Source organism: Balaenoptera acutorostrata, chromosome 17 (assembly GCF_949987535.1).
Source record: "Balaenoptera acutorostrata chromosome 17, mBalAcu1.1, whole genome shotgun sequence".
NCBI classification, from domain to species: domain Eukaryota; kingdom Metazoa; phylum Chordata; class Mammalia; order Artiodactyla; family Balaenopteridae; genus Balaenoptera; species Balaenoptera acutorostrata.
Window position 1 is genome coordinate 80,267,146 of NC_080080.1, and position 26,914 is coordinate 80,294,059.

Sequence of the window (26,914 nt, forward strand, 5' to 3'; positions counted from 1 at the left end):
AAGGTTTGTTAAAAACCCAAGTGTCCACATGTCTAGTGTAAACTTGCTATCTTTACTTTAGAGGGTGTTTCAGTGTGTGAATGATATCCTCCTTCTCTCTGTCTTCTTTTAAAGAACACCTCATGGACTACTTAGATGCATGTAGTGTTAACAGGGAGGTGGTGAGATTTCTGTGTGTGATGATAACATATTATTTCTTTCAAAATGCTAACCTCTGACTAGAGCAGTCCCATTATTTTACTGACAGGTCTTTTGTACTTTAAGTTTAGGAACTGCGGTTTCAGTCATGGCCAAGATTCCACTGTTGGAGTGCCTAACCAGACATAGTTACAGGGAATGTTTGGGAAGACTGGATTCCTTGCCTGAACGTGAAGGCTCAGAAAAGGCCGAGATGAAAACCTCCACTGAACTGGTGCTCTCTCCCGATATGCCTGCAACAATGAACAAACCCTCCTTAACCTCATTTCACAAGTCCGTGGAACATGTAGCCCCAGACACCACAGATGCTGAAAGTGGAAAAGAAATGAGGGAACCTTGTCCAAGTCCTGCCCAGCAGGACGAAGCTGCAGTAGATGCTAAAGACGGTGACCTGCCCGTTTTTAATGTTTCTTTGTTAGACTGGATCAACGTGCAGGATAGGCCTAATGATGTGGAATCCCTGGTCAGGAGGTGCTTTGACTCCATGAGCAGGGTAAGAGTCTTCTGATTTTTCTTGTCATTTAGCCACTTGAGACTATGTTACCTGTACTAAATATTTTCTGTACAGTAATGGGAGAAGGGGCGGGGGTGGTACCATGTTATAGCGGAAATAATGAGCCTTGGAATAAAACTTTATAACCATATCTAAGACTTTGGACAAATCAGATCATTGAATGCATAACCTTATTTATGAACTGATAGTAAATTTGGGAAGATTATTAGAAGTAATACAGGTAAAGTCTGTATGCAGTGCCAAGCCTTGAGGTGTCCACTCCAATGGGGATGGTCTTGGTGGTGGTGGTACTTTGAATTTTTTTCCCCTGATCCTGTAACATTACTTGGACTTTTTAATATCTCCTATCCTCTAATTTGTCCCTACAGTTAGGCTCTTTGATCTGCTAGGTAAAACTTGAACAGTCTTGCTGGTTTTCATTATTGCGCCTTGAGTACTGAGCATTCTCTACAAGTAAATCTACAAGTAAATCGGTAAAATGATAATATTTGGCCATCGCTGTTTCTTACATTAACTTAATAATTCATATGTTCACATTTACAGATGCTGTAGAACTTTCAAGCTTTTGGGGGAGAAATATTAATGATATAATTTTGTTTTTATCTATAACAGTTTTTTACACTGAGAATGATTGATGTTCGATGAAATACACAAGTCTCGAGTGGTTAGTTCACGGAGTAACCAACATCCACAGGCAGATACATTGAACCTTTCCACCTCCCGGAGAACCCCCATGGGCCTCTTTTGCATCACTCCCTCCCCCCCGCCCCCCCAGGGAACTTGTCTCTGAGGTTTAGAAGAAGTAATTTTAGATACTGTATCTGCCTGAGATATTTTACAATTCAAAACCTAGACATTGTGTTTTTAGTTTTAGTTTGTAACTATAGTGACTTGTGTTTTGGATTAAGTTCTCCCCCAAGTACACTTATAAAAACTTTTAAACCTGGGGAATAAATCTGGAATAAACCTCTTCAGATCTGATCAGTAAGTGGATAGAAAATCTTTGAGGCCTGAGAGGAAGTTGCTGAGGCACATGCGTCAGTGATGCAGACCATATGAAACAATATTTTGAAGGCTGCTGTTGTCTAAAGATGATGGGCAGAATACTTAAACTTTTCTCAAAGGTAAACTTTTGACTCAGTTGGAAAAGAGACTTATTAATCTTTGGTTGGTTATTGGGGGAAAGGCAGCACACTGTCTGGGATGCCTGGAAAATAGCAACATTTTTTCTTGTTTAAGTTATTGGACAGTAAAAATGGAATGCATTCTAAAGTTTATTCTTGATTCTTTCAGTACACCCATTTCCTTGATGACATCCTTCAGGCATTTCTTTCATTTTGGCCATTCATTATTTGTTGTCAAAGAACGCTTCAATTAAGACATTTGCCAGGGCGGGGAAGCATGGAATATATTGTGCAAAGATTACTGCCAAAAATGAATGAAAACTAGTGTTCCTATTCAAACTGTTGACATTTTAGTAGCCTAAAAATTCCATCTGTGATTGTGGAAAATCAACCACATGATTGTGATAGGGTGATTGAAGCGTCATTTTTTATAATTCCACATGAATCAGAGAACAGGGCTCTAGGCCACGAGAACCACTTTTTTCAAGGGCTTGCAGTTGGCTTTGTGTTTGCATGTTTAAATGAAATCTAGCGAAGCCATAAGTTTTATTCACTTTGTATGACAAGAGAGAAGAAACAATGATCCTTTTCTGGCTTAATAACGAAAATTCACAATAATTTATACCTGCAGAATTCAGAGAATCTTAAAATATTCTTCCATGCTTGTCTGTGTAGTTGTGTTGTACTCTGAGTGAATTATGAGATACAGAAACATTAGAACCTGGAGCCATGGTTTGGAGTTTGTTTTTTCTTCCTTAAATCACTGCTGTGTTTTATGTATAGCTGTAATTTGGCCCAAGTTGAAATTTTGAATTATTTTAGTCATCTTTTTTAGCCTTTTATCACCCTCATAATTTATAACTAGTCGATACTTTGGATTGGAAATGTGTGCACATTGGACTCACCATGGAAATGAGGAAATGTTCACATATGCACAAGTTTTAGTTAATATTGTGCGAAGCAGGTACTGCCCGTGTTAAATAATGGCTGTGTTAACTTTTTTGTGATGTTAGAAATGCAGCTTCTTACTGACTACACTGAATTCTTGATAACAGTAGAATAGTTCATTTTTAACTGCTTTCGTATGTTGTCTGTGAGCCTAACACTGTACGTAAAATGAGTAATTTGCAGTCCCTTTGATTGTGGTGATCAGGGGAGGCGTGAAGGAGGTTGGCGTCTGACTAGGTCCCTCGCAGGGAGGCCGAGGTGGCCTTCAGCAGCTGGCAGGACAGTCCGTGTGAACAAAGATGAAGCTAGAGAAACGCAGCATTTGTCTGCAGTTCAGCGTTCTGTGCTTTTGGGACGTGTCTGGGGGCCGAGGGAGCCATTTCGGGATTTCAGCAGAGGACAGCTTAGTAATAGTGGCTGATGTCCACGTGGAGGTGTGAGCGGGCGGGCAGAAACCCAGGCTGAACATTTGTGAGCAGGATGAAGGGTTGAACAGGCGTTGGGAGTTACCTCCTTCGAAATCCTGTAAGAAACAGGCAGGATGGGCCATAGCCCAGAGTCCTCCGGGATCTCGCCTGCTTATGGAGGAGACGGAAGAGGAGCCAGACCCAGCGGAGGGGACGCCCGAAGCTGCGAGGGGGTGGTCTCCCTCCCACGGGTAGGTGGGCTACGCTGTGAGCCCCGCAGGAAGCCAGTGCACCGAAGACGCCAGTGTGCAGTGTTCTTCCGAGGGAAAGTGGAGCAGGGTGGAGAGAATTTTGGGGGTTCCTTGAATTACCTAAATTCCAGGAATCTTGGAGAATTAAAGCCCGGGAACAGGAGAGATTGCAGAGTAAGAGAGTGTAGTTGATCAAGCAGGTTCCTTGAGGAGCTACAGACTGAAAATAAAGGTCTCTCCAGGAGGGAGAGAGGTTTGAAGGTGTTGCTATGTTTTAGGAGGAAGTTGATTGATCAGACAGGTAATGACCGAAGAATGTGTTTTCGTTATTAATTCTGCTCCACTTCATAAGACCTTGAAAATAACATTTTCGGTGGGATATTGAGAATTGAATGAATTGTGGCTTGAATTGAAAGGTGTAATGGGGCTTCCCTGGTGGCGCAGTGGTTAAGAATCCGCCTGCCAGTGCAGGGGACGCAAGTTCGAGCCCTGGTCCAGGAAGATCCCACATGCCGCGGAGCAACTAAACCTGTGCGCCACAATTACTGAGCCTGTGCTCTAGAGCCCACGAGCCACAACTACTGAGCCCACGTGCCACAACTACTGAAGCCCACATGCCTAGAGCCCATGCTCCACAACAAGAGAAGCCACCGCAATGAGAAGCCCGCGCACCACAGCAAAGAGTAGCCCCCGCTCGCTGCAACTAGAGAAAGCCCGCACGCAGCAACAAAGACGCAACACAGCCAAAAATAAATTAATTAATTAATTTAAAAAAAGTGTAATGCCTAGAACTAGATTCCTACTTATGTATCCCAATATAATCAGTAATAATCGTGTTTTATTAACACCATAATTACCCTGTTCTTGACCTTGTGGAAATATAACCTTGATTTCTCGTGCTTTTGCTTTTCTATATTTTTCACTATTACTGTTTTTCATTAAAGCTGTGTATCAAAATAGTGTGAAAGACATTTTAAGCTATTGGCTGAAAATTTCATTCGCACGTGTTTCCTTGTCATTCAGCTTGATCCACGGATCATCCGACCCTTTATAGCAGAATGCCGTCAGACTATTGCCAATCTCGATAATCAGAACATGAAGGCCATCAAGGGGCTGGAGGACCGGCTGTACGCCCTGGACCAGATGATCGCCAGCTGCGGACGACTCGTCAACGAGCAGAAAGAACTCGCTCAGGTGCTTATCGCAGACTTCTCTCAGGAAAAGGAATTTGCGGTTTTCTAGACACATCTTTTATGTGCACTGTCAGTTTGCTGTGCGCCGTGTTTTCACCTCACCCATGAATACTGTTAACGCGGTATTACTGGTTCCACGTAGTAAAGAAGGAGGCCAGTTCTTCACGTTCAGGTTTGAGAACACCACGTGAGCTGAGGCTGCGGAGGGTGACAGCCGGGAGGTGGCCCGGAGACGCTGTGAGTGGCAGGGGAGACCTGCGCACGCTGACAGCCCCATGCTCGACCCCCGAGCAACCTCTGCTCCCTCCTCGGGGAAAACGGGGAACCTCAGAAAATGTAGGTCTAGTTTAATGCAGTGTTCTAGGAGCCCTGCTGCCAGGTTGGGTCGATGACCAGAAGAAGGTGGTGGAATCGTGGGGAGTTTTCCCCTGGTGACTGGCTGTGACTCTGGACTGCTTTGTGTGCCCCCTTCCCTGGCGAGAGCCCTCTGTGGAAGCAGCCTGGAGCCAGAAGAGGTCGCTCGTCTAACCTCGACGCTCACACACGCTTTTCTGGTTCCACTTTCCCTGCCACCGTTTTTCCTCTAAATGTGTTCTTTCATTAGAACATCCGAGTGGTCGTTTCGACGTGTGCACACGTTTCATTTCGCCTGCGCGGCTGAGGACGTGCGGTATCGGGTCGGCGGGTAAAGAGTGCAGATGGGGCCTTGCTGTGTTCTTGTTTAAAATATGTCTAGCGTTTTTATAGTTCACTAGCTGAGCTCATCTTGTAGTTACCAGATTCTCTTTTTCTGGCTCTTGATTTTGGATCCGGCCCCCTTTCTGTGAACTGAGTTTCTTTATCTTGTGTTTGCACCGAGTGGCGCCCTCCCAGTGCAGTGCTGAGATGGATGTGATACTGGGTGTCCTTGGTTAATTCCTGGTCTGCAGAAAATGATCAACATTTCACCATTACAGTGCTCGTAGTAGGTTTTTTTTCCTCCTTGTTTTAATAGAAACCCTTTATCAGATTAAGAAAGGTACGTTCTACTTCTAATCTTGGACCATCCTTGGATTCTTGGAATAAGCTCAACGTGGTCATAGTATATTGTCTTTTTAATGTATTAGCTGTATTCCTTTTAAGGAATACATATATCCTTGATGTACTAAAGTCTATCATGCGTTAAAATATCCTTTAGTATTTCCTTCCAGGGGCAAATTCTGGTTTTGTCATTTGAAAATCCTTTGTTTCTGAAGGATATTTTTTCTTAATAGAGAATTCTAGGCTGTTACTGATTTACTTGTAGCTCTTTGCCTTTGGTTTGGGTTTTAGCAGTTTGACTGTGAGATGGTGAGGTGTGGCTTTCTTTGTATTTCTCCTGCATTGGGCTTGTACTTCATGAATTGTGGATTGATGCCATATTTTTCTTGGATTCAGTAAAAAGCAATTGAAAACCTATTAAGATTTTATTAAAGGGGAATAAAGCAGTAAGTTACTTTTCAAAAATAGATTAAATTACAGAAAAAGCATAGCCACAGTTAAGCACGCAGCATATTGGAAGAAAAATAAGATATAAAATAATTACTAAAATTATCTTATTTTCAGATATTGAATCATCTCGACGTTTTTTTTAACACACATCATTTAAACTTAAATATTTTCATGATATTTAGAAAAAAACATGAAACAGAAAAGAGAGGGAGAACTACCAGAGAGTAAGAAGACACACTTGCTGTCCTTTGTTGGCTGTGTGGTTGAGCCCTACAAGGATAATTATCTATAGTAGCAAGTGTGACAGCGAGATGGGTGTGCAGATCCTAAAACTTCTATAACATGGTAACTAGTGAGTAGAGTAGGGAAGAAACCTGTAAATACAGTGAAATTCTCAGCAAGATGTCTTTGGACGTTTTTTTAAGTGTTTGCTCTTGGCTTTGGCACATCTGTCTGAATTAATCTATGGCCTAAAAACAATCCCTGCCTAACAAAAAGGCGCAAGGTTCACCTGTGAAAATAATAAGGATAGCTAAGAAAAAAGTGTGGTCATTACTTTTCCTATGAAACAATAAAGTATACTGTAGAAGTCATTGTTCTAAAGATAATGATCACAGATCAGTGGAACAAAGTATATAATAGCCCAGAAACACCGGAGGAAGGAATGACTTTTCAGTGAGTAGTGCAAAGTCGATTGATTGATTTTTATTGGGGGAAGTGTATAATATGCTGTTGAATATCATTGATTAGATTAAATCTGTTGTTAGTTTTCACGGGGCTTAAAGTCAGTGCCCCTGTTTTTATTTACCTGTGCTCTGACTGAACTGTGGTGTAGCAGGAGTTTACAGTCATAGGTTCTAGTTCTGATTTGCCTGCTGTGTCCTTGGATATGTTGCTTTAGCTTCCTGGGTCTCATTTTTTTTTTCTAGCACGAAAATGGAACAGAATTAGATGAGCATAAATTTCTTAAGAACTCTGAATCTTTTGCTATGGACATACCTACTACACTCAGAAAAGTAGGAGATTTTAAAATCTTATTTGAAAGTAGAACAGTTCATGTCTAATGTAAAGCTTTTCCTCTTAAGTGAATGCTCATGGTTTTCATGAAAGTTAATATCCTTTAAAATATTTTCTCCCAAAGGGATTTTTAGCTAATCAGATGAGAGCTGAAAACTTGAAGGATGCGTCTGTGTTACCTGATTTGTGCCTGAGTCATGCAAATCAGTTGATGATTATGTTGCAAAATCATAGAAAACTGTTGGATATTAAACAGAAGTGCACCACTGCCAAACAAGAACTAGCAAATAACCTTCATGTCAGACTGAAGTAAGTGATTCTAGGGTATCTAATTCGGGATGTTGAGAGTTGATTTTTTTTTTATTTCTCCCGAGTGATGGCATAATCTTATCACCATGTTGACATACTTCACTGGTTGATTAACATGGGCTTGGATGATTTTTACAGAGTTTGTGTGTCTTGATTTCTTTCTGTAGGTGGTGTTGCTTTGTGATGCTTCATGCTGATCAGGATGGAGAGAAGTTGCAGGCTTTGCTCCGCCTCGTTATAGAGCTCTTAGAGAGAGTCAAGATCGTTGAAGCTCTGAGTACAGTTCCTCAGATGTACTGCTTAGCTGCTGTTGAGGTTGTCAGGAGAAAAATGTTCATAAAACACTACAGGGAGGTATGCAGGTTGGATTGTACTTTGATTGTGCCTGAGCCTCAGTGACTTGGTATGTGACACTAACAGAGGCTCTCCTTTTCTTAGTGGGCTGGTGCTTTAGTCAAAGACGGAAAGCGATTATATGAGGCTGAAAAGTCAAAAAGGGAATCCTTTGGGAAATTATTTAGTAAGTGTTCTTTATTAATAACTTATACTTTTTAAGAAAAAAATGCTGTTTTTATTTCATAGATATGAATAGCATTATATAGCATGAGTTGTAAAGTAACCATATTGTTAATTTCTTTACACAGGGAAGTCCTTTTTAAGAAATCGTCTGTTTAGGGGATTGGACTCCTGGCCCCCATCCTTTTGTGTATGTAATTTATTTTCTAATATGACTAAATCCTGTGTGTGTTCAGACCTTTATTTCAGAAGTAGAGATATTTATCAGAAACAGAAATTTTTTATCAAAATGTTTTTGGCTTTAAGATGAATTCATAGTTTTTGGTCAGGAGTCTTCACTGCATGGGACGATGAAGTCCTATTGCACTGTCGAGATGGGTGGGAACAGATTCTCCCCCTCACTTTATCTGTCTCCGCCCCTCCTGTCCCTGCCGCCCTTTCCCTCCCCTCCCCTCCCCTCCCCTCCCCTTCATTCATGTTGCACAAATCAGAATAGGGTGACCCATCAGGTCATCTTCATTGAAACCATGAAAAATAAGGTTGCTGTATTTCTAAACCAGAGTGGTCTGGGGACCACTTATTTTATTACATGAAGAAAATGATTCCATGATCAAAGAAGTTTTGGAAATGCCATAGGTTTGTTGTTTTCTCCTCAGACACACTGCTTAACTGTTAAACATGTGTTTGTACTGCAGGATTCTTTAGGGCTTTAAATGTATGTGTATTTGTGTATCTATGAATGAGTGTCGTAATAGGCAGGATTTCCCACACTCCTTTATCTAGGAACCCTGCTTAATGAAGGGTGTCTTGACATCTCTAAATCTGCATAAGTGATGACTGAGACCATTGGAGTTATCCTAAAAGGTGCATTTCTTGGCAATATTTATGAAGAAATGGTAGATAATTTTTTTATGAATCTGAAATTGACTAAGACTGTATTTTGGAAAATGTAATGAAAAGGTGAAGAAAAGGGCAAAGAGAAAGTTTTGCGTAAGAAAAAACGATCTTTACTGCATTAAAACAACACAGCACACTAGTAGGTGACAAGAATAGATACAGAGGGCTGGGGCTGTCCTCACGACTGTGCTGTCGGTCAGGTAGAAACTTGGGAATAGCCTGTGTAATAGCAAGACAGTTGGGTTCCTTTAATGCTGGCGGGAATACCAGAATTCCCATGAAAAGATGCTGAGAACAGAGAAGTGGGGAGTGAGCACGGCAGTTGATCACCAACAGCTTGCACGTCCCTGTTATTTCAGACTCAGAAAAGTGGTGTCCCCATCCTCACTGAATAGTCCTGCATTTGCATTTTATTATTTTATTCTGTTTCTTAGGTGTGAGTAGATCATTTGAAGCATTTTTGTTTATTTGTTATTGAATTTCATTATACTAAGGAATCAGTTACAAAATTATACTGTATATTTTTTGGTAAATTATTATTTTTTTAATATAGACACAGAAGCCTCGAAAGTTTGACTGTGAACTTCCAGATATTTCATTAAAAGATTTACAGTTTCTGCAATCACTTTGTCCTTCCGAAGTTCAGCCATTCCTCAGGTACATACAGCTCATGTTTCTAGCTTCAGTTACTGCCTTGTGGTGATTTCGGTGTTCGGGAGCTGTGGGAAGAGCAGCAGCACCCCTAGCAGACGCCGGAGTAGAGGAGGGCATCCTGATAACTGGCTCCTCCATGGCTGCTTTGGGGAGTCTCTGGGGAGTATAAATATGATCTGGAAAAAAAGATCAGAAAATGAAGAAGATAAAGTAGGAGGAAATTAATGCCTTATGTGAAGTTAATTCTTTTCTGGTAGTGCTCTGACGTTGTTGCATACTGTGAGAGATTTCTGATTTATCACTTTATTTATTTATTTTATATATATATATATATATTTTTGAATTGGAGTATAATCGCTTTACAATGGTGTGTTAGTTTCTGTTGTACAGTGAAGTGAATCAGCCATATGTATACCTATATCCCCTCCCTCTTGGACCTCCCACCCATCTAGGTCACCACAGAGCACTGAGCTGAGCTCCCTGTGCTCTACAGCAGGTTCCCACTAGCTATCTGTTTTACACACGGTAGTGTATATATGTCCATCCTGATCTCCCGATTCGTCCCACCCTCCCCTTCCCCCGCCTTTAGTGATATGTCTTAGTCTGCTTAAACTATTCCTGGTATTGATTGAAAGAGGATGGTGAGTTGCTTTTGACATAGATTATAGTATTTGGTTGCAGTTATCCATTTTTCATTGAGAAATTAGAAATCTAATTTGATTGTGCTCTGTTTCAGGGTGCCCTTACTTTGTGACTTTGACCCTCTACACCAGCATGTACTTGCTCTACATAATTTGGTAAAAGCAGCACAAAGTTTGGATGAAATGTCACAGACCATTACAGACCTACTGAGTGAACAAAAGGCAAATCCCGTTCTTTGCAGTGGTTCGCCCCGTTAGCGTAAATGCCTGTGTCGCTGCAGCTCTGTAAGCCTGTGCCTCTCTTTTCCAGGCGTCCGCGAGTCAGACCTCCCCACAGGCGGCTTCCTCACCCCGGACAGAAAGCACGACAGGAATCACAGCTACTACCTCACCCAGAACACCCCCTCCACTCACCGTGCGGGGCCCCTTGTGCCCTGCAGTCTGTCCCTTAGAGGAGTTGTCTCCGGATAGCATTGATGCACACACATTTGATTTTGAAACTATCCCCCATCCAAGCATAGGACAGAGTCTTCAGCAGGCCTCGCTAGACTTGGATTCATTGGCAGAAAGTCCTGAGTCAGATTTCATGTCTGCAGTGAATGAGTTTGTCATAGAGGAAAACTTGTCATCTCCCAATCCTGTCAGTGACCCACAGAGTCCAGAGATGATGGTGGAATCCCTTTACTCCTCAGTCATCAATGCCATCGACAGCAGGCGAATGCAGGACACGAGTGCCCGAGGTCAGGAGCACTCGGGCCACCACGCCTCTCTCAGCGTCCAGTTGGAGAAGTGCCGTGTCACTGCCCACGACTCGCACCTCAGTGTACAAACCATAAAGGAGGACCTTTGCCACTTCCGAACGTTTGTGCAGAAGGAACAGTGTGACTTCTCAAATTCTTTAAAGTGTACAGCGGTAGAAATAAGAAACATTATTGAAAAAGTAAAATGCTCTTTGGAAATAACACTAAATGAAAGACACCAAAAAGAACTACAGTCTTTAAAAAGTGAATATGAGGGCAAACTTGCGGCGCTAGTAAAAGAGAGTGAAGAAAATGAAAACAAAATCACGAAGCTGAAAGGAGACTTGGTGTGCCTTGAGGAGGTTTTACAAAATAAAGATAACGAATTTGCTTTGGTTAAACGTGAGAAAGAAGCTGTCATCTGCCTGCAGAAGGAAAAGGATCAGAAGTTGTTAGAGATGGAAAGTATAATGCACACGCAACACTGTGAGATTGAAGAACTGAAGCAGTCACGAGAGACCGTGCTGGAAGACTTAAAGAAGCTCCGCGTGGAGAACGATGAGAAGCTCCAGCTGTTGAGGGCGGAGCTCCAGTGCCTGGAGCAGGGCCATCTGAAGGACTTAGAGGACACTCTGCAGGTCAGGCACACTCAGGAGCTCAAGAAGGTCATGACCGGCCACGAGGTCTGTTTGGAGAAATTAGAAAAGGAAAATCAACAAAGAATCGAGCAGATGCAAGATTCTCATGCCACAGCCATCCAGGAAAAAGAACAGCAGCTCCAGGAATTAAAACTCAAGGTTTCTGATTTGTCGGACATGAGATGTAAGTTAGAGGTTGAACTTGCCCTGAAGGAAGCAGAAACGGACGAAATAAAAATTTTGCTGGAAGAAAGCAGAGCCCAGCAGAAGGAGACCTTAAAATCTCTCCTCGAGCAAGAGACAGAACATTTGAGAACAGAGATAAGTAAACTAAACCAAAAGATTCAAGATGATAATGAAAATTATCAGGTGGGCTTGGCCGAACTAAGAACTTTAATGACAATTGAAAAAGATCAGTGCATTTCAGAGTTAATTAGTAGACATGAAGAAGAATCTGATATGCTTAGAGCCGAATTAAACAAAGTGACATCATTGCATCACCAAGCATTTGAAGTAGAAAAAGGCCTGAAAGAAGAATTGGCTGAACTGCAGCGTAAACTGGACTCAGAATTGAGTGCTCTTGAGAAACAAAAAGATGAGAAAATCACCCAGCAAGAAGAGAAATACGAAGCTATTATCCAGAAACTTGAAAAAGACAAAGAGGAATGTGTCACGAGGCACGAACAGGACCGAGAACAGCTGATTCAGAGGCTTAATTGTGAAAAAGAGGCAGCTATTGAGACTGCCCGTAAAGAAATGAACTTGGAAAGAGAAGCTGTTGAGAAGGAGTTGTTAGAAAAAATTAAACATCTTGAGAGTCAAATAGCAAAAAGGTAAGAGTGAACTTTAGTCTACAACCATAAAATTAAAGTTTCAGTGATGGAGATTTTAATTGTGAGTGTAATCCCAGTACCTTGATGTACTCATTTACCTGAGGTGAAGGTAACAGTGAGATACTTTATGAAGTAAAAATGTACTTTTTAAAGTAGCGTTTCTCACAGACATCTAAAAAAAATTAACAGGCTACGTGAATCCATTAGGATGGCTTTTAAAAATGGATTCGTATTTTGGATTTTGAGAGGAATTTTTGAAAATTTCCTATGTTTTCGGGATCTTCTTATTCCTTTTTTAAGTTATAAATTTCCTTTTGGTTTATTTGTAGTTCTTTCCCTAAATTCTTCATTTGAAAGTTACTTATTTTCATTCTTTTAAAATACTGTATGTATGTATGTATAAAAGAGCCGTAGTTAGTAACTTCTAGGTTGGTGCTGTATAGCTTTCTGGTGGTTATTTTCTTGATATTACAATTTCAGTTATTTCCTCTGTGATTCAAAAGATGATGTTAAATGCTGGGTTTATACAGTGGTGAGGGTTTTTGCGTTGTTGTTATTGTTGCTGCCGGACGTTACTGCCTTGGCTGAGAGAAAGTGGGCTTCCGCATTTCCACTCGTTAAAATTCATTGAAGGCGTTTGTGGCCTAATAAACAATTTCTAGAACATTATCAGTTGGTTCTATCGTTAATTTTTCCAAGGGAGCATATGTATAGGTGTATTTGCATTGGCTGTTCTAACCTCCGGCCAGAGGTTCAAGGGACTTTTACACCGTCCCCTGTGGTCGAGTGTCCGCTGTGTGGTGTTCGTAGCCTGGAGCACAGGGTACGGACCCTCGGCGTCTGTTTCGAAGGCAGAAAGCCTTCGTGTGTTCTGGAGGGATGGCGGGCTCTTAGAGGAGCTAGGCCCTACGCGAACCTTCTCAGAGCTTGGGGGACGCCCAGGTCTGGGCAGTCACCGCAGCAGGCCAGGAGGGCCCCGGTGACACAGCAGGAGGACAGACGCCGGCGGGGCCCCTGGGACGGCGCGGCGGCTCCGGGCGTCCCCGCGGGGCCCAGCGATGGGCTCGGCGTGCGGCGCAGCCCGGGACTGTGTTCCTGGGCGCCGGGGAGCGGGCCCGGCCGCCCTTCTCCTTCCAGACTCCGCGCTCGTCCTTCTCGGTGGCGGATTTGCGGTTGCAGAGGGGGTTCCGGGAATGGTCCGGCCCGGGGGTGAGCGCAGCACGGCGGGCCGCCCGGCACCGAGCACGCGGTCCTCACGCGGCTCCCGCGTCCTCTCGCCCGCGCTGACCCGCCGATGCCAGGCTCCCGCGACGCGGCCTCTGTGCCCCGTCTGCCCTCCCTGGAGCCGTTCCCGCCACCCCGGAGTGGCTGCGCGGCTCTTCGTTCACCTTTCCCACCGACGGTCTCTCTCCGATACTCCGTTGGCCGGTCCTGCCCCGGGCGGGCGTCCTCGAGTTCGCTGCTGATCTCGGGCGCCCCGCCGACGGGCTCTCGTCCTGCCCCTGGGCTCTGGAGCCCGGCCCGCGTGTTGTGCGGCGTCCTCTGGAAACCGGGCCCGCCAGCCTGCTTCCCTACGGGCTCGCCGTGGCTGTGATGGAGGGAAGGGAAGCACCTCCCGTGCCCGCCTGGCGCTGCCGGGGCTCGTGTGCGCCCGCCTCGCGTCCACCATGCCGTCACCCGAGTGTCCCCCCGGCGTCCGGGCTCCCTGGGCGAGACAGTGTCCACTTCCTGACGGGCGGCTCAGGTCACACGGTAACTGGGCAGAGCACGGTCAGGCTCTCGGCCTCTGCAGACCCGGGAGCGAGCCCTAAGCCATCTTACGGGAGGGAAACGCTCACCTGCTTCAGGATCCTGAGGGCCGCAGCCGCGATTCTCCTGCGGGGCGCGCCGAGGCTCCGTCCGCTGCCCGTTTCTGCTGCAGCCGCTTCAGGCACCCGCTGGGGCGCGGGCCCCGCCGCAGGGCAGCTGGCACGTGTTGCAGCGGCTCACACACAGCCGGAGGCGGGGCAGCTGTCCAGGGGGAGCCGAGCGTCCCGGGTGCTGCCCGCAGCCTTCGGGACCCTCAGCCGCACCTCGGGCGGACGCCTCGCGGGCCTGGACCGCTGGGCACTTAGAAATCTCGCTGTGCTGGCAGGCTTGTGGGCTTCCACGGCCCTTGTTGCTCACCCCACCGGCACCCACGTGTCTTGCCCTGGTAGCTCACGTAGTGGCTAATTCCTGTTTACCAGGCCTGAGGAGCATATTGCCATAAATGGGTTGGATTAGTGTGATTTCTTGAGGAATAGCAGGAAGATCAATATCCCTGCCAACTAGATTTTAACAGAGGACCGGAGAGTTGATCTAATCCTGGATAAGACCGAGTCGATTGCGGTTGCGATTGCGATTGCGGTGCCTGTTGGTGAAATCACACTGCTTCCTGTGGTCTCTACCCGGGATCGATAGTCTGTGGCCTGTGGGCATCCAGCCCACAGCCTGGTTTTGTAAACACAGCTGTCTTGGCTCACAGAGAGGCCGTTTCTCTAGCTGTGGCCTGTGGCTGCTTTCGGCAGAGTTGAGTAGCTGTGACAGAGATTGAGTAACATTTATACTATTCAGTATTTGTCTTTACAAAGAAAAGTTTGTTTATCCCTGGTCTGTACTAATAAGAATAAAGGGGGAAGAAATCACCGAATCAGTAGCTACATGTCAGGTAGTAGTGGTCTTGTTAATTTGCTCCGGTAAAGAGGTTATGTATGAAATAGCAGTTTTATTGGAGTTACTACCTGATTAAATTATGATAACCCATTGCTTGTTTTTATATGTTTTCGACAGGATGCATACTTAAGTTGAGCAAGATTGTGGTAGAAATCTCCTCTATGTTTTAGGGATTTTACCTGGCTCTTTCTGCCATAATGGTCCTCGTTCCATCAGTAGGGGGACCAGCAGTGATTCGCCAACAGTTGCTTTTACAGCTGTTCCATTTCAGATCCTGGATGGAAGGACGTGTCTCTCGTGTATGGTTGTCAGTGGTGTCCTGGTGGACCACAGAGGCATTAGAGTCACGTGAGAACCAGTGCTCAGTATTCCCTCAAAAGTTGATTAATTACCTTCCTTGAATACACACTCAGCCTGGAAAATGGCCGTGGGTCTCTTTGAAGGTTAGAAAGAAAACTCAGTATAAAATTTTGGCATTGTAGTTGGTGACTGACTTAGGTCTTGGAATTGGGTGAGAGATGGTGATTCGCTGGAAGTTAGATCTCTGAACGCCAGCTACTGGGTTTTTTAAAAATCAGTTTAATAAGCCTTTATCGGCCCATTCTGTTAGAGCCCTAGTGACAGGCACTGCCGGAGGTTTTTCTGGGTCAGACTTTTGGCTGCTCTGGCTCTGCTGCCGGTGAGGGCACCACGTCCTGCGTCTGGTTAAGAGGTGCTGGTCGGCCTCTCCCCTCCAGAACCTGTCCTGCCCGTGAAGCTCGTTGAATCTTACTGGCTTGTCCCGCCACTCTCCCTGTCCTGCAGGTGCCCTGCAGAGCCTTTGGGGTGGGGTTTCTGAAAGCCTTGGTGAAGGAGCATTCTCTGGGCCCTACCAGGGGGTATACAATAAATCCCAAGATTTTAGTTTCTTTTTAAAGAGTCACATTTTGTCAGTGGTAACAAATTATGTCACTTATTCATTGAAGTAATGTTGATCATTTCTGAGAAAACATCTGTCAGAAACGCAAGTCTCAATAACCAAAGCTTGTCATTTTTCAAATAGAAGTAGTGCACCATGAAAGAAGGCGCTCCTTTGGCGCACACAGAACAGCCGTGCAGGTGCTTTTCCATGAGACAGACGTGCCTTGTGATGCAGAAGGGCTTCGTAGGTGCTCCTCATTTTGTCACACAGAGGATTAAAAGATGTAGGCTCAGTGGTCAGGATCCAGTAATATTAATAATTTTACTGCATCAAGGATATTCCAAAATCAACCTGCCTTCACTTGGAGTGCCTTGAAGTGCAGGATACAGTCATTGAGAGTATAGTTGGTGCTACTGTCTCTCCAGTAGGGTGTCAACAGTTTTATCATCTGTGCAGCGCCAGCAGGGAGTAAAAGACAGATAGCATCCTGGCATTATCGTGTGAGTAGTTTTGACCTTAGTGATCCCTTGACGAGTGTTTTAGTTACCTCCGGGGTTCTGTGGACCACCCTTTGAGAGTCACTGGTGTAGAGAACCAGCTGGCAGTTTCTGTAAAGGCTTCCTTTTCAGTATTCTAGGCTTTGTGGGCTAAGTGGTCTCTGAGCTATTTAGCTTCGCTGTTGTATCAAGAGGAGTGAGAGAGATGAATGAACAGGCATGGCTGTGCTCCGGTGAAACTCAACAGGTCACAGGCCGGATCTGGCCTGCAGGCCGTGGTTTACCCGTTAGGTCCAGGTTTCAGGCAATCACCATAGCAAACTGATAATAGCTAATACTGAATCTAGAATCTCTGGTCTTTACATCCACGCGAATTTTGGCCTGATTCTTCCTGTTCTAACTCTCATTGGATCCATCCCTGTACATATTTCCTATGATTCTGCCAAAATAAATGAAGAAAATCTTGCAGTTGTATTTTCTCCTTGGTTAGATTTTTAGCTCCTCTGGGATCTGGGGATTGAAAGCCGCGCTGGGTCGGGAAGTAGTGAAATGGTGGGCGAGGTTGTCGAGAAGAAAGGTCAGCTTAACTGAGAAGGGACCTCAGGAAGGTGGTCCTGATCTCTCCAGATAAGGGGGCAGGGGAGCTTGGTGGGCCCTGGGGGCTCCGCTGGATGTCTCCAGACTCTCGCTCCCGGAAGACACAGCTGTCTGGTTCTGCAGTGGGGGGCCTGGTCCGCCAGAGCGCCCATTGCCCTGGCGCCGAGGTGGTTACTGCCTTCAGGTTGGAGCAGATCAGAGAATCGGTTCCAGGTTCCTGTCTTGATGGTTTTTTCCCCTAGGGTCGTATTTGTGTCTGTCTGGTATGAGCTTAGAAAAATAGAACCTCTTTTAAGTATTCCAAGAATGAAGAGTTTAATACTAGGTTTAGAACTTGTATGAATTTGGGGAGGGCTGGCGGAGTGAAGGGTAAGCGTTGCTACTGAGGGACTGGGGATTGGTAGGTTCACAGTCCCCTGAAGTACAAAGCTGGTGGCTCATCAGGAAACCGTTACAGATTCTTTGGAGATTCCTGCCAGTTGTCTACTGAGACGTCAACCTAGGGAGTTCGCCTGGAAACCCCTTGTGAACCTTATTGCCCTCCTGTCTGGTCACAGCCCCCTCTGGAGCGATAGACTCTTTAGCACTCCTTTATGCAGGTAACTTTTTGTTGCCAAGCTTGAAAGCAGAGCTTCCTGGGAAGGGGATTCTGGACGGTGCTGTTCTCGGCTGCTGTCGCACAGAGGAAACCCTTGAAGGGGAGTGAGGAGACTTGAAGGGAGTCACCCCGGCCAGCTCCTCTCCCAGCCGCCCCCACCCGGCCGGTTGTGCGTCTGCCAGCAGCAGCGTTGAGAGGCCACCTGCCTGGGAGGAACATTGGCGAGATGTAAGTGGGAGTATTAATTATGTCTGTAATGTCAGAGAGGTCCCACAGATCAGCGAGAAAAGGGCCAACAATCCATGAGAAAAATGGGCAGAGGATGTGAATCGACAGACCGGAGAAGACAGAGAGACAGCCAGGATGCGAATAGCTGCTCCGTCTACTTGGGGTTAAGGAAATGCAAAATTAAAAGTGGGTACCTTTCCCCCATGTAACTGGGAAAAGTGAAGTCAGTAGTATAGATCATTTTGAGAGTTGAGGGCAAGGGCTTTCTCACAGCCCGTGCACACGGAACGTGCGTGCAGGACACGCGTGTGTGGTTTGCATGTGTCGGGAAGCCTGCTTCCCGCGCTGCTCGTAGCCGTGTGTCCAGGAGCAGTTGCTGTGGGTCTGCCTGGGGACGGGAACACTGGCGTAGGGTGTCGTTTCCAATCTCTTATTCTGTCATCTCAGAAGAGTTTTAAAAAACCCACGATAAACTACTCGGTTACTAGGCCCAAATCTAATGCAGTCGCTGATCGGGGAGAGGCCACTCTGGTGTGTGTTCAGCGCGGGTCTCCTAGTTACTAGGAGCACTGGGTGTGATAGCTTTGCTCGCACACACTGGCTATGGACGTGGGGGAACCAGAGTTGCTCTGTTTCAGGTTCCGTGTGATGGGATGACGTTCCCAGCTGGTGACAGATACACCTTGCTTCCTTGAGGTTTAAGTTCAAGGCCTTTTTAAGGTTTTAAATTAATATATGGAAAGATAGGGTTATGTAAGTTTCTCTTTTGGGGGAGGGCAGCCTTTATTGATAACTTTCTTAGATTTCCATGGTAGCACCGCTGGATCAGAAACACCTTTAACTAAATTGTGAGATACTGTAACCCTTTTTTATGTCTTCTCCCCACACAACACACACATGGCTCCTAATCCCCCAAAGGAAGCCAGCCAGTGATGCTGTTAAAAAAACTATGTAAAATATTCAGCTATTACTTACTGCTGAATTGCTAGGGTTAATTCCCCCTGAGGTCAGAGCCGTTTGGGGCCTTCGAGTCCTGCAAACTAAAGCTGAATGATGTGGCTGATGGTAATCTGGAGCATCTTCTAATGGGAGCCTCCAACAGTGTGACACAGTGTGTACTTTTGGTCAGACTAATAATACAGTCCCTCGATGTCATGGGGATTGGTTCCAGGACCTCCCCCGAATACCAAAACCCGCCGAAGCTCAAGTCAACTTGTATAGAGTGGTGTGGTGTTTGCATATAGCCTCCTGTACGCTTCAGATCATCTCTAGATTACCTGTAATACCTAACACAATGCAGATGCTGTGTAAATAGTTGCCAGCCCTCAGGCAAGTTCAGGTTTTGTTTTCTGGAACTTTCTGGGATACTTTCAACTCGTGGTTGGTTGAATCCGTGGATGTGGAACCCAAGGATAAGGAGGGCTGACCATAAAGCCACAAGAAGCCCTGCCCCAGCACAGCATGGTTCTTGATCATTCTTTGTGTTATAAGCTCTTTTTTTTTATTGGCTGCGTTGGGTCTTCATTGCTGCGTGTGGGCTTTCTCTAGTTGCTGCGCGTGGGCTTTCTCTAGTTGCAGTGAGCGGGAGCTGCTCTTCCTTGTGGTGCGCGGGCTTCTCATTGTGGTGGCTTCTCTTGCTGCGGAGCACAGGCTCTAGGCGCACGGGCTTCAGTCGTTGTGGCACTCAGGCTCAGTAGTTGTGGCACGCAGGCTCAGTAGTTGTGGTGCACAGGCTTAGTTGCTCCGCGGCAGGTGGGATCTTCCCAGACCAGGGATCGAACCCGTGTCCCCTGCACTGGCAGGCGGATTCTTAGCCACTGCGCCACCAGGGAAGCCCCATAAGCTCTCCTTTCTTTGTTTTTACTGCCAAAGTGTTCACCTCGTGGGTCAGCACGTACCCTGTGCTGATGTCACGGGTGCTTATCCTGGGTGTTGGGGATGACCGTGTGTTTACAGAGCCAGTAGTGTCTGAACGTCCTTGTGCCTGAGCTGTCCTCTCCTTCCTGCCTCATCCTCGCACAGCACTGACCCTGAAACAGAAACAGCACTCCCCTCGGTGCAGTGGGCAGCGCACAGGGGCAGGGCACCTAGGAAGGAAGGTGCTTCCCGCCCGTGCACGCCCACGTGATGTGGGCGCACGATTGCACTCCTACAGGATTCTTATTACTTAGCGTCCTGTGTCCGCTGAAACCTCTCATGCAGACATGCCCCAGTGTTCTGACCAGGATCCTTACAACAGTCTTTTAAAAATCTAAATTCACTATATATCGTTCTTTCTAGACAAAATTCTTCAGTGACTTTACATTGTACTTAAAATACATTTGGTTACTTTTTAAAAAAATGTTATTGAAGTATAGTTGATTTACAATGTTGTTCTGTGTAATTTTGAAAAAATTAATGCTGTATTTAATTTATAAAGTCATACCATTGAATCTACCAAAGAAGATTCTTCAAGCCTAGTCGCTGAGCTTCAAGAAAAGCTCCAGGAAGAAAAAGCTAAGTTTCTAGAACAACTTGAAGAGCAGGAGAAAAGAAAAAACGAAGAAATGCAGAATGTGCGAACATCTTTGATTGCTGAACAACAGGTATGTAGGTCTCCCGCCTTGCTGCATTCATTCTAGGTCTAGAGGAGATGAACATACATGAACAAGTACAATTTCTTTGTGTAGCTGAGGTTTCTTATATCTTAAATGTGATTTTCCCACATTGATCCTGATGGTATTTATTATTAAATATCTTCTTCGTGATAGAAGCATTTTCTTTTTAATGGTCATTATGTCACATAGGTGCTTCAGAATGAAGCAGTGCTAGATTAGGAATTAGGAAATGTGAATTCTGTTCCTGGTTCCTTAGCTACCTGTGTGATCTCGTAAACATCGTTTAACGTCTTCACGTCAGTTTGGTTTTTTTGCAAGTGAAAGTGTTTGTATCACTGCATAGATGATATTTGAATTTTTTTTCTAAGCTGTAAAATTTTATTCTAAATTACATGCTGACAATTCTTATCCCTATGGTAGGCTGGCGGTAGGTTAGGGTGGAGCACTGTTGAGCTTTGGTGATTCCCGTATTACTGTGGGTCAGTGGTGAGAGCTGGTGCTTGTGAGGTCAGCAGCGGCCAGTCCGCTGAGGGTCATGATGCCCTGTGAGGGAGCATTACATCAGCTAAGGTGCTGGGCGGCAGTGGGAGAGGAAATAAAGGGGCGACGCGGATGGATTTCTACGTAATCAGGATTGCTGGCTGGGGCGCGGGGCAGAGTGAGGGCTGCCAGACCAGGCCGGTGTGAGAGCAGGTGTAAGTCAGGCCAGGGGTAACACGACATCCTTTTTTATCCCGAGGAATACGTTTCTGAGACTGGTAGGCATGTTACAGTTGATGTGCACGTTTAATGTGGTGTGGTGCAGTTTTCCTTTTCTTACTGTCTTTTTAGAGTTTAAAAAAAATGTCAACCAGAGAACAGAAAGAAAATGTAGAAGTATAGTTCCAAACACTTAGGAACTTTAAATGTTAAGGCCTGGGGAAAGACAGAGGAGCCTGGAAAAGGGGGAATGAGAAAGAGGAACCAGAAACAAAGCAGTGTGGGCTTCATGGAGACCAAGGGAATGGGCTGTCCAGGGCTGGCGGGGAGCTGCCAGGTTTAAGTAAGAACTGTCAGCGAAGAGGCCATTCAGGTCTCTGTTTTTAGAAGTCTGAAGTTGCGCATGCTTTCATGTTTCCTCCTCTGTGAGCTAGGTCTTTCTCTCCCGCTCTCTTGCTGCCTGTCTCTGTGCTCCTGTGAGCCTGTGCAACTGCAGGCGTCCAGCATTGAGGGGGGTGAAATAAGACGGAAACCAGCGCGTAAAGCAGCCAGCCATCTGATCCAAATGTAGTTCTTCTTTCAGTAGTTGTCAGACGACAGGGGAGGTGACTCCTAAGGTACCTGCCAATTTTAAGTGGTGTTTGGATGTTAAGTGGTAGTTACCTGAGTTGATTTGTAACTAGCTTTATAAGGGCTGCTTGGGCCTAGTTGGCTCTTACCTTAACTAGTCTTGTTTCTAATATGTGTATTATAAATTGTGTTAACTTTTCTGAAAATCCATTTGATGTTGCAGAAACAGCCAGAGGTTATGAAAACCAAGTAACTAATGTACTATTGTAAATATTTGTTAATTTTCTACCATAAATGTTACAGAACAATGGCTTAATACAAAGGCATATCATAAATATTCTTTTTGAGGGGATCTTCCTGTCTGCTTTCTGGCTAGAAATGAGTTTAACTCAATATTTAACAAATTCACTAATTTTGGCCCAAGAATGCCACCTTCCTGTTAAATGTCTCTGTTTCTAGCATCATTGGCATTAATGATTGATTGGAGGATCTTTGACTCTTAATTTTGGAAATTGGCTCACGGGATCTCTGCAGGCAGTTGGTATGTATGAGATCCGCAGTGAGAAGGCTTTCCTAGAAGTCGAGGAGTGGCAGGTCCAGCCATTATAAACCAGCAGATATCCAGATGAGAGGAGGAGATGGGATACAGTCATGTCCAAAATGTGACTGTGGAATCGAGATTTAGCTAAGGACAGAAGGAAGATTCCAGAGGCAGGGAGATCACTAAAATAAACAGTTAAGTATATAACAGCACTGGTTAAAGTGTTGCCTATTTTATTTCTTTCCCCCAAATTTAAGAAATATTTACTAATGATTTTCCTCTGACAATAAGTATGTGGACAATAATGTGAAAATAGCATTCATTTTCAAGATATTAAATTGGAACACATCTTAATACAGAACTAGGAAAATACAATCGAATGTGGTTACCACAGTGTGGCATTTTTATTTCAAAATAAACATCACTTGTGAATTATGCTTTTTCTTCTCCCCATAGAGATGCACCATGCAAAAATAGACGTTATTTTCTTTAGCTCTAGCTGCCCTGTGCATGCAGATAATTTAAGTAGTTATCGTTCTGTTGTTCCAGACCAATTTTAATACTGTTTTAACAAGAGAGAAAATGAGAAAAGAGAACATAATCAGTGATCTCAGTGACAAGCTGAAAAGCACGATGCAGCAGCAAGAGCGGGACAAAGGTCAGTGACGCTTCCTAATGCGACATTGTTAGTTCTGTCTCACACGCAACGATTGTAACGCTCACGTCCGCCCGGGGCTGCAGATTTGATCGAGTCCCTGTCCGAGGACCGCGCGCGCTTGCTGGAGGAGAAGAAGAGGCTGGAGGAGGAGGTCAGCCGGCTGCGGGGCAGCGGGCCTGTCCCCTCGCCGGGGGTGGCCGCCGCCCCCGAGCTGTATGGGGCCTGTGCGCCCGAGCCCCCGGCGGAGGCCCCGGATGCCCTCGGCGAAGGCAGGCTGGACTCAGCGCTGGAGACTAGCATGATGTCTGTCCGGTGAGTGCCCTGTCCTGCTCGCCGGGCGCCGCGGCCCGTGGACCTGAGAGCTGCGCGTGTGAATTCTCCGTGCCACGGCCCGTGTTAGCGCCACTGATGGTGTGCAGGAATCCTCTTTGGCATGCTTTCATACGGTGCCCAGGTGCCACCGCAGCGTGCAGGCGGCCGGCGGGGACCCTGCAGGGGCGTCCAGGCCTTGAGGCCATGGCGTCAGGGGCGCAGGGCTTCCTTAGGGTCGCTGGTGCGTTCAGCGTGCTGAGGCCGTGCTGGGGCGAGGGAGTTGTCACTTCTGCGTGGAAACTGAAGTAAAATCAGATAAAAGTCAAACTCCCGGAAGCAGGAAAGCGGCTGCCAGGGGCTGGGGTGGAGCGTGGGCCGTGTTCTCACCGAAGAGGCGGGTAAATGACGTGAGGAGAGGGGTGTGTTTGGTAACTTGGTGGAGGGACCCCTCCTGCAGCGCGCACGTGTGTCAGACCATCGCACTGCGCACTCGGATATATTACGGTTTTACTTGTCAGTTATGGTTCAGCGTGAAAAAGTGAAAGAAAAGCCCGCACGCTCTTTCTTGTTTTCTTTTCTGGTTAGTTTCTGACTACCTCAGTGTGATGGGCAAGTTCACACATGACAGTGACTAGCGCTTTGTAGGCATGTAGGAATACTTTTGTAGTCTTTATATAGATTTGGTTTGTTCTTTATGAACTGAAGCTTTGAGTTTTACAGCTCACTCAAGGACTTGTGGCATTTTGTTTGTTTTTAGTTTTAATGGTGAAGCCTCCCAAGAATGACCGTTTTGTCTGTAACACGGATAAGAAGAATGGTCCCTGGGAGAAAGCTTGAAATTTCAAAGACATTATCCCTAGAAAAATGCATGCACAAAGTTTTGCTCATAATTTAAAAAGGTTTATCAGTCTAGGTTCAGGATCTGTGGTATAAATTTTATACTATCCTACACCATCAAAATGTGTCCTAATTTAAACAGGCTGCTTCTGAAAATTTAGTACAAACCCTTGAATCTGTGAAGTGCTCTGTATTAACAGTTACATTTCCAAAACCTTATTAGAGACTGTGAAGTCCAGAATTTTAAGACTTAAACTAAAATAAGCCATTCTCTCTTAGAGAAAACGTCCACATGCTCTCTGAAGAAAGGCAGAGGATAATGCTGTTGGAACGAGTAAGTGCATCATTTTCTTGAAACACAGGGTTTAATAAATATGTTTACTCTGGGATGCAGTGAAGTAAACCTTACGCTGAAAGCTTAGGTTTTCTTTTTTTCTTTTCTTTTCTTTTTTTTTAACTTATTTTTTTGTCTGCACCGCATGGCTCGTAGGATCTTAGTTCCCCGACCAGGGCTCAAACCCGGGCCCTGGCAGTGAAAGTGCTGAGCCCTAACCACTGGACCGCCAGGGACTTCCCCAAATTAGATGTTTTTTTAATGGTTATTTTTGTGGTTACTTTCGAGAAGTCCTGTCATCTCTGATCCAAGTGGCCATGTACAGTTCAGGATTCAGCAATACAATAGAAGTGTGAATTTCACATATTAATTTCAAAAAACAAAATATTAACTATTTTCCAAAATAGGGCACAAGTAGAATATGTGAATAATGAAGAAAAGTTAGGGTTTTTATAGTGATTAATTGAAGTGAAGAGAAAAAAATGGTAATAAGGGGTTTCTTCTCAGTTGCAGACTTTACACATCTTTGTTCAGAGACCACTTTTCATTGCTTAGGCTTTGAAGATTTTTAACACTTTAGCTCCCTACAAGATAACTGTCTGATAAGGACTCAGAGTCAGAATTGTACAGATTTGTGCTCTTGCACGTGTGCTCTTGTTAGTGAAGGTTCATCAGCATCTGCTGGCATGAGTATTATAACTGCAGATTCCTCCTCTTGGGCCCGACCTCCTAACAGAGCCTCTGGGGATGGATCTCAGATAGTTACTGCATATTTACAAGGCCACAAGTGGTTCTGATGCACATTAAACTTTGAGAATCCTTGGCTTAAGGAAATAAACCTAAAATTGTTCTAATTCTCTTTTAAGCCAGTAAATAAGACAGTTGGAAAGGATTCCTAGAAAAGAAATGTCCCCACAAACCTTTTATAGTAGAACCAGACTTGAGTACGCAGACTATATTTTCGAGCATAAACCAGGGGGTCTCTCTTTCCCACCCCTGCAGACACTACAGTTGAAAGAAGAAGAAAACAAGCGGTTGAATCAGAGACTGGTAAGGTCTTCTCGCCCAGTTGATCTTGACATTTAAACTGCTTGCATTGCATTGCATTATAAAGATCAGAAGGCTGTGTGGTGTGATTAGTTCTTTCCTGGCAGTTTTCGTTGAGCTGCGCTTGTCATTGAGGACAGTTGACTCTTAAGCCTGACCACATGCACTGCCTCAGTCTTAACAACGTTAAAAGCAGCCAGCAAAATCCAGATTGTCTTTTCTGATTACTAAGAAGCTGTAATCTCTTAGGATTGCATGATTACATGTGTTTATAATGTCAGGTTAGGGCTCTTCGTCAAGTGAGCAGGTCGTCAGAGCTCCTCCTCACGGGGCTCTTGTTGACGCGTCCGCCCGTAGGTGTGTGGAATCAGCACGTTCTGTCCGTCACGGGTGTTTTTTCTTTCTTTTTTTAACTCAAGGCGTTTGAACTTGACACCTTGCCTGAGACCCTGCGTGGCCCTCTCGATTGCCTTGGCTTTCCTCTAGCTTGTGAATCTAACCACGTGCTCGATGAGTCAGTTTTACAGTCAGTCTTACCTGCTTTAATAAAGCAACTGCTTCATTTTTCAAATTCTGATGATGACAGTTTATGAGCAAATAGGAACAGTTTAAGGCCTGTGTTCAGGACTTTTGAAAAATTTTAAGGTACTGATTAGAATTGAGTTTTTTAAAAAATAAAGTGTCTTGTAGGGAAACATCTGCTTTCTTTCCTTTGCCTTTCTTAACTTGAACAGCAAAAATTACGTATTAATTCCATAGCTCTGCCAGACTGTCAATCATGAATTTATCACCAAAACAATTTTTTGAAGGCTATTTGCTGTTTCCGTGAGTGAAGCAAACCCTTTTCAAGGAGGCTTGGAGGAGTTGCCTGCGGCCCCTGGGGCTGCTGCACAGAACAGACGTGCTCCAAGTGTGCTCCGTGCAGCGTCCCCGGGGGGACGGACGCTGTGCTGGGCGAGGGTTTAGGCACTTTGTTCACAGGTGCGCTCCTGGCGCCCGGAACAGTAGGTGGCGCACAGCACACAGTAGCGGCTGGGGAAAGGCTTACGAGGGAAAGGGTCCGGCCCTTCAGACCCGGAGTGCACCCGCTCCTCCGCGCCACTCACGCTTTCCTACCGATCGGCAGCTCTGTTCAGCCGGTGCTTCCTCACGTCTAAGCCCTTGTTTGTAACAAATACGTGGAGAGCTTAAGCTTTTGTAAGAAAATCTAAACAGAGTTGAATACAGTCTGAAAAATGGATCATTGAACTTGTTCTCACTGGCAGCATGTAGACTATTTGGATGATTTTGAAAACAGGTTGGAATACACTTTTAGGTCTTTCTAGTCATTATTTGTTGTTTTCTTTCTCTTGTTTTTAAACATTAATTGAGACCCTTCATAGTGTTCAAAGGGAAATGGAAGAAATTCTGAGCATCAGAATTAAACTTACGAACAAAGAGAAATCCATTTTATC

The 26,914-nt window shown here is 45.1% G+C and overlaps 1 protein-coding gene across 5 annotated transcripts in view; it reads left to right on the top strand.

Moving 5' to 3' along the window:
- Positions 1-26,914, top strand: part of RB1CC1 (RB1 inducible coiled-coil 1) — a 69,889-nt gene that overhangs the window by 26,565 nt on the left and 16,410 nt on the right. For all 5 annotated transcript variants that reach the window (XM_057532415.1, XM_057532416.1, XM_057532417.1 and 2 more), the window contains exons 7-20: positions 265-691; positions 4,466-4,636; positions 7,247-7,431; positions 7,599-7,785; positions 7,870-7,951; positions 8,076-8,137; positions 9,398-9,501; positions 10,235-10,361; positions 10,450-12,350; positions 20,285-20,450; positions 22,822-22,930; positions 23,014-23,242; positions 24,359-24,413; positions 25,416-25,463. In XM_057532415.1, the coding sequence (XP_057388398.1) occupies positions 265-691; positions 4,466-4,636; positions 7,247-7,431; positions 7,599-7,785; positions 7,870-7,951; positions 8,076-8,137; positions 9,398-9,501; positions 10,235-10,361; positions 10,450-12,350; positions 20,285-20,450; positions 22,822-22,930; positions 23,014-23,242; positions 24,359-24,413; positions 25,416-25,463 (3,853 nt within the window). The remainder of the gene's footprint in view (positions 1-264; positions 692-4,465; positions 4,637-7,246; positions 7,432-7,598; positions 7,786-7,869; positions 7,952-8,075; positions 8,138-9,397; positions 9,502-10,234; positions 10,362-10,449; positions 12,351-20,284; positions 20,451-22,821; positions 22,931-23,013; positions 23,243-24,358; positions 24,414-25,415; positions 25,464-26,914) is intronic.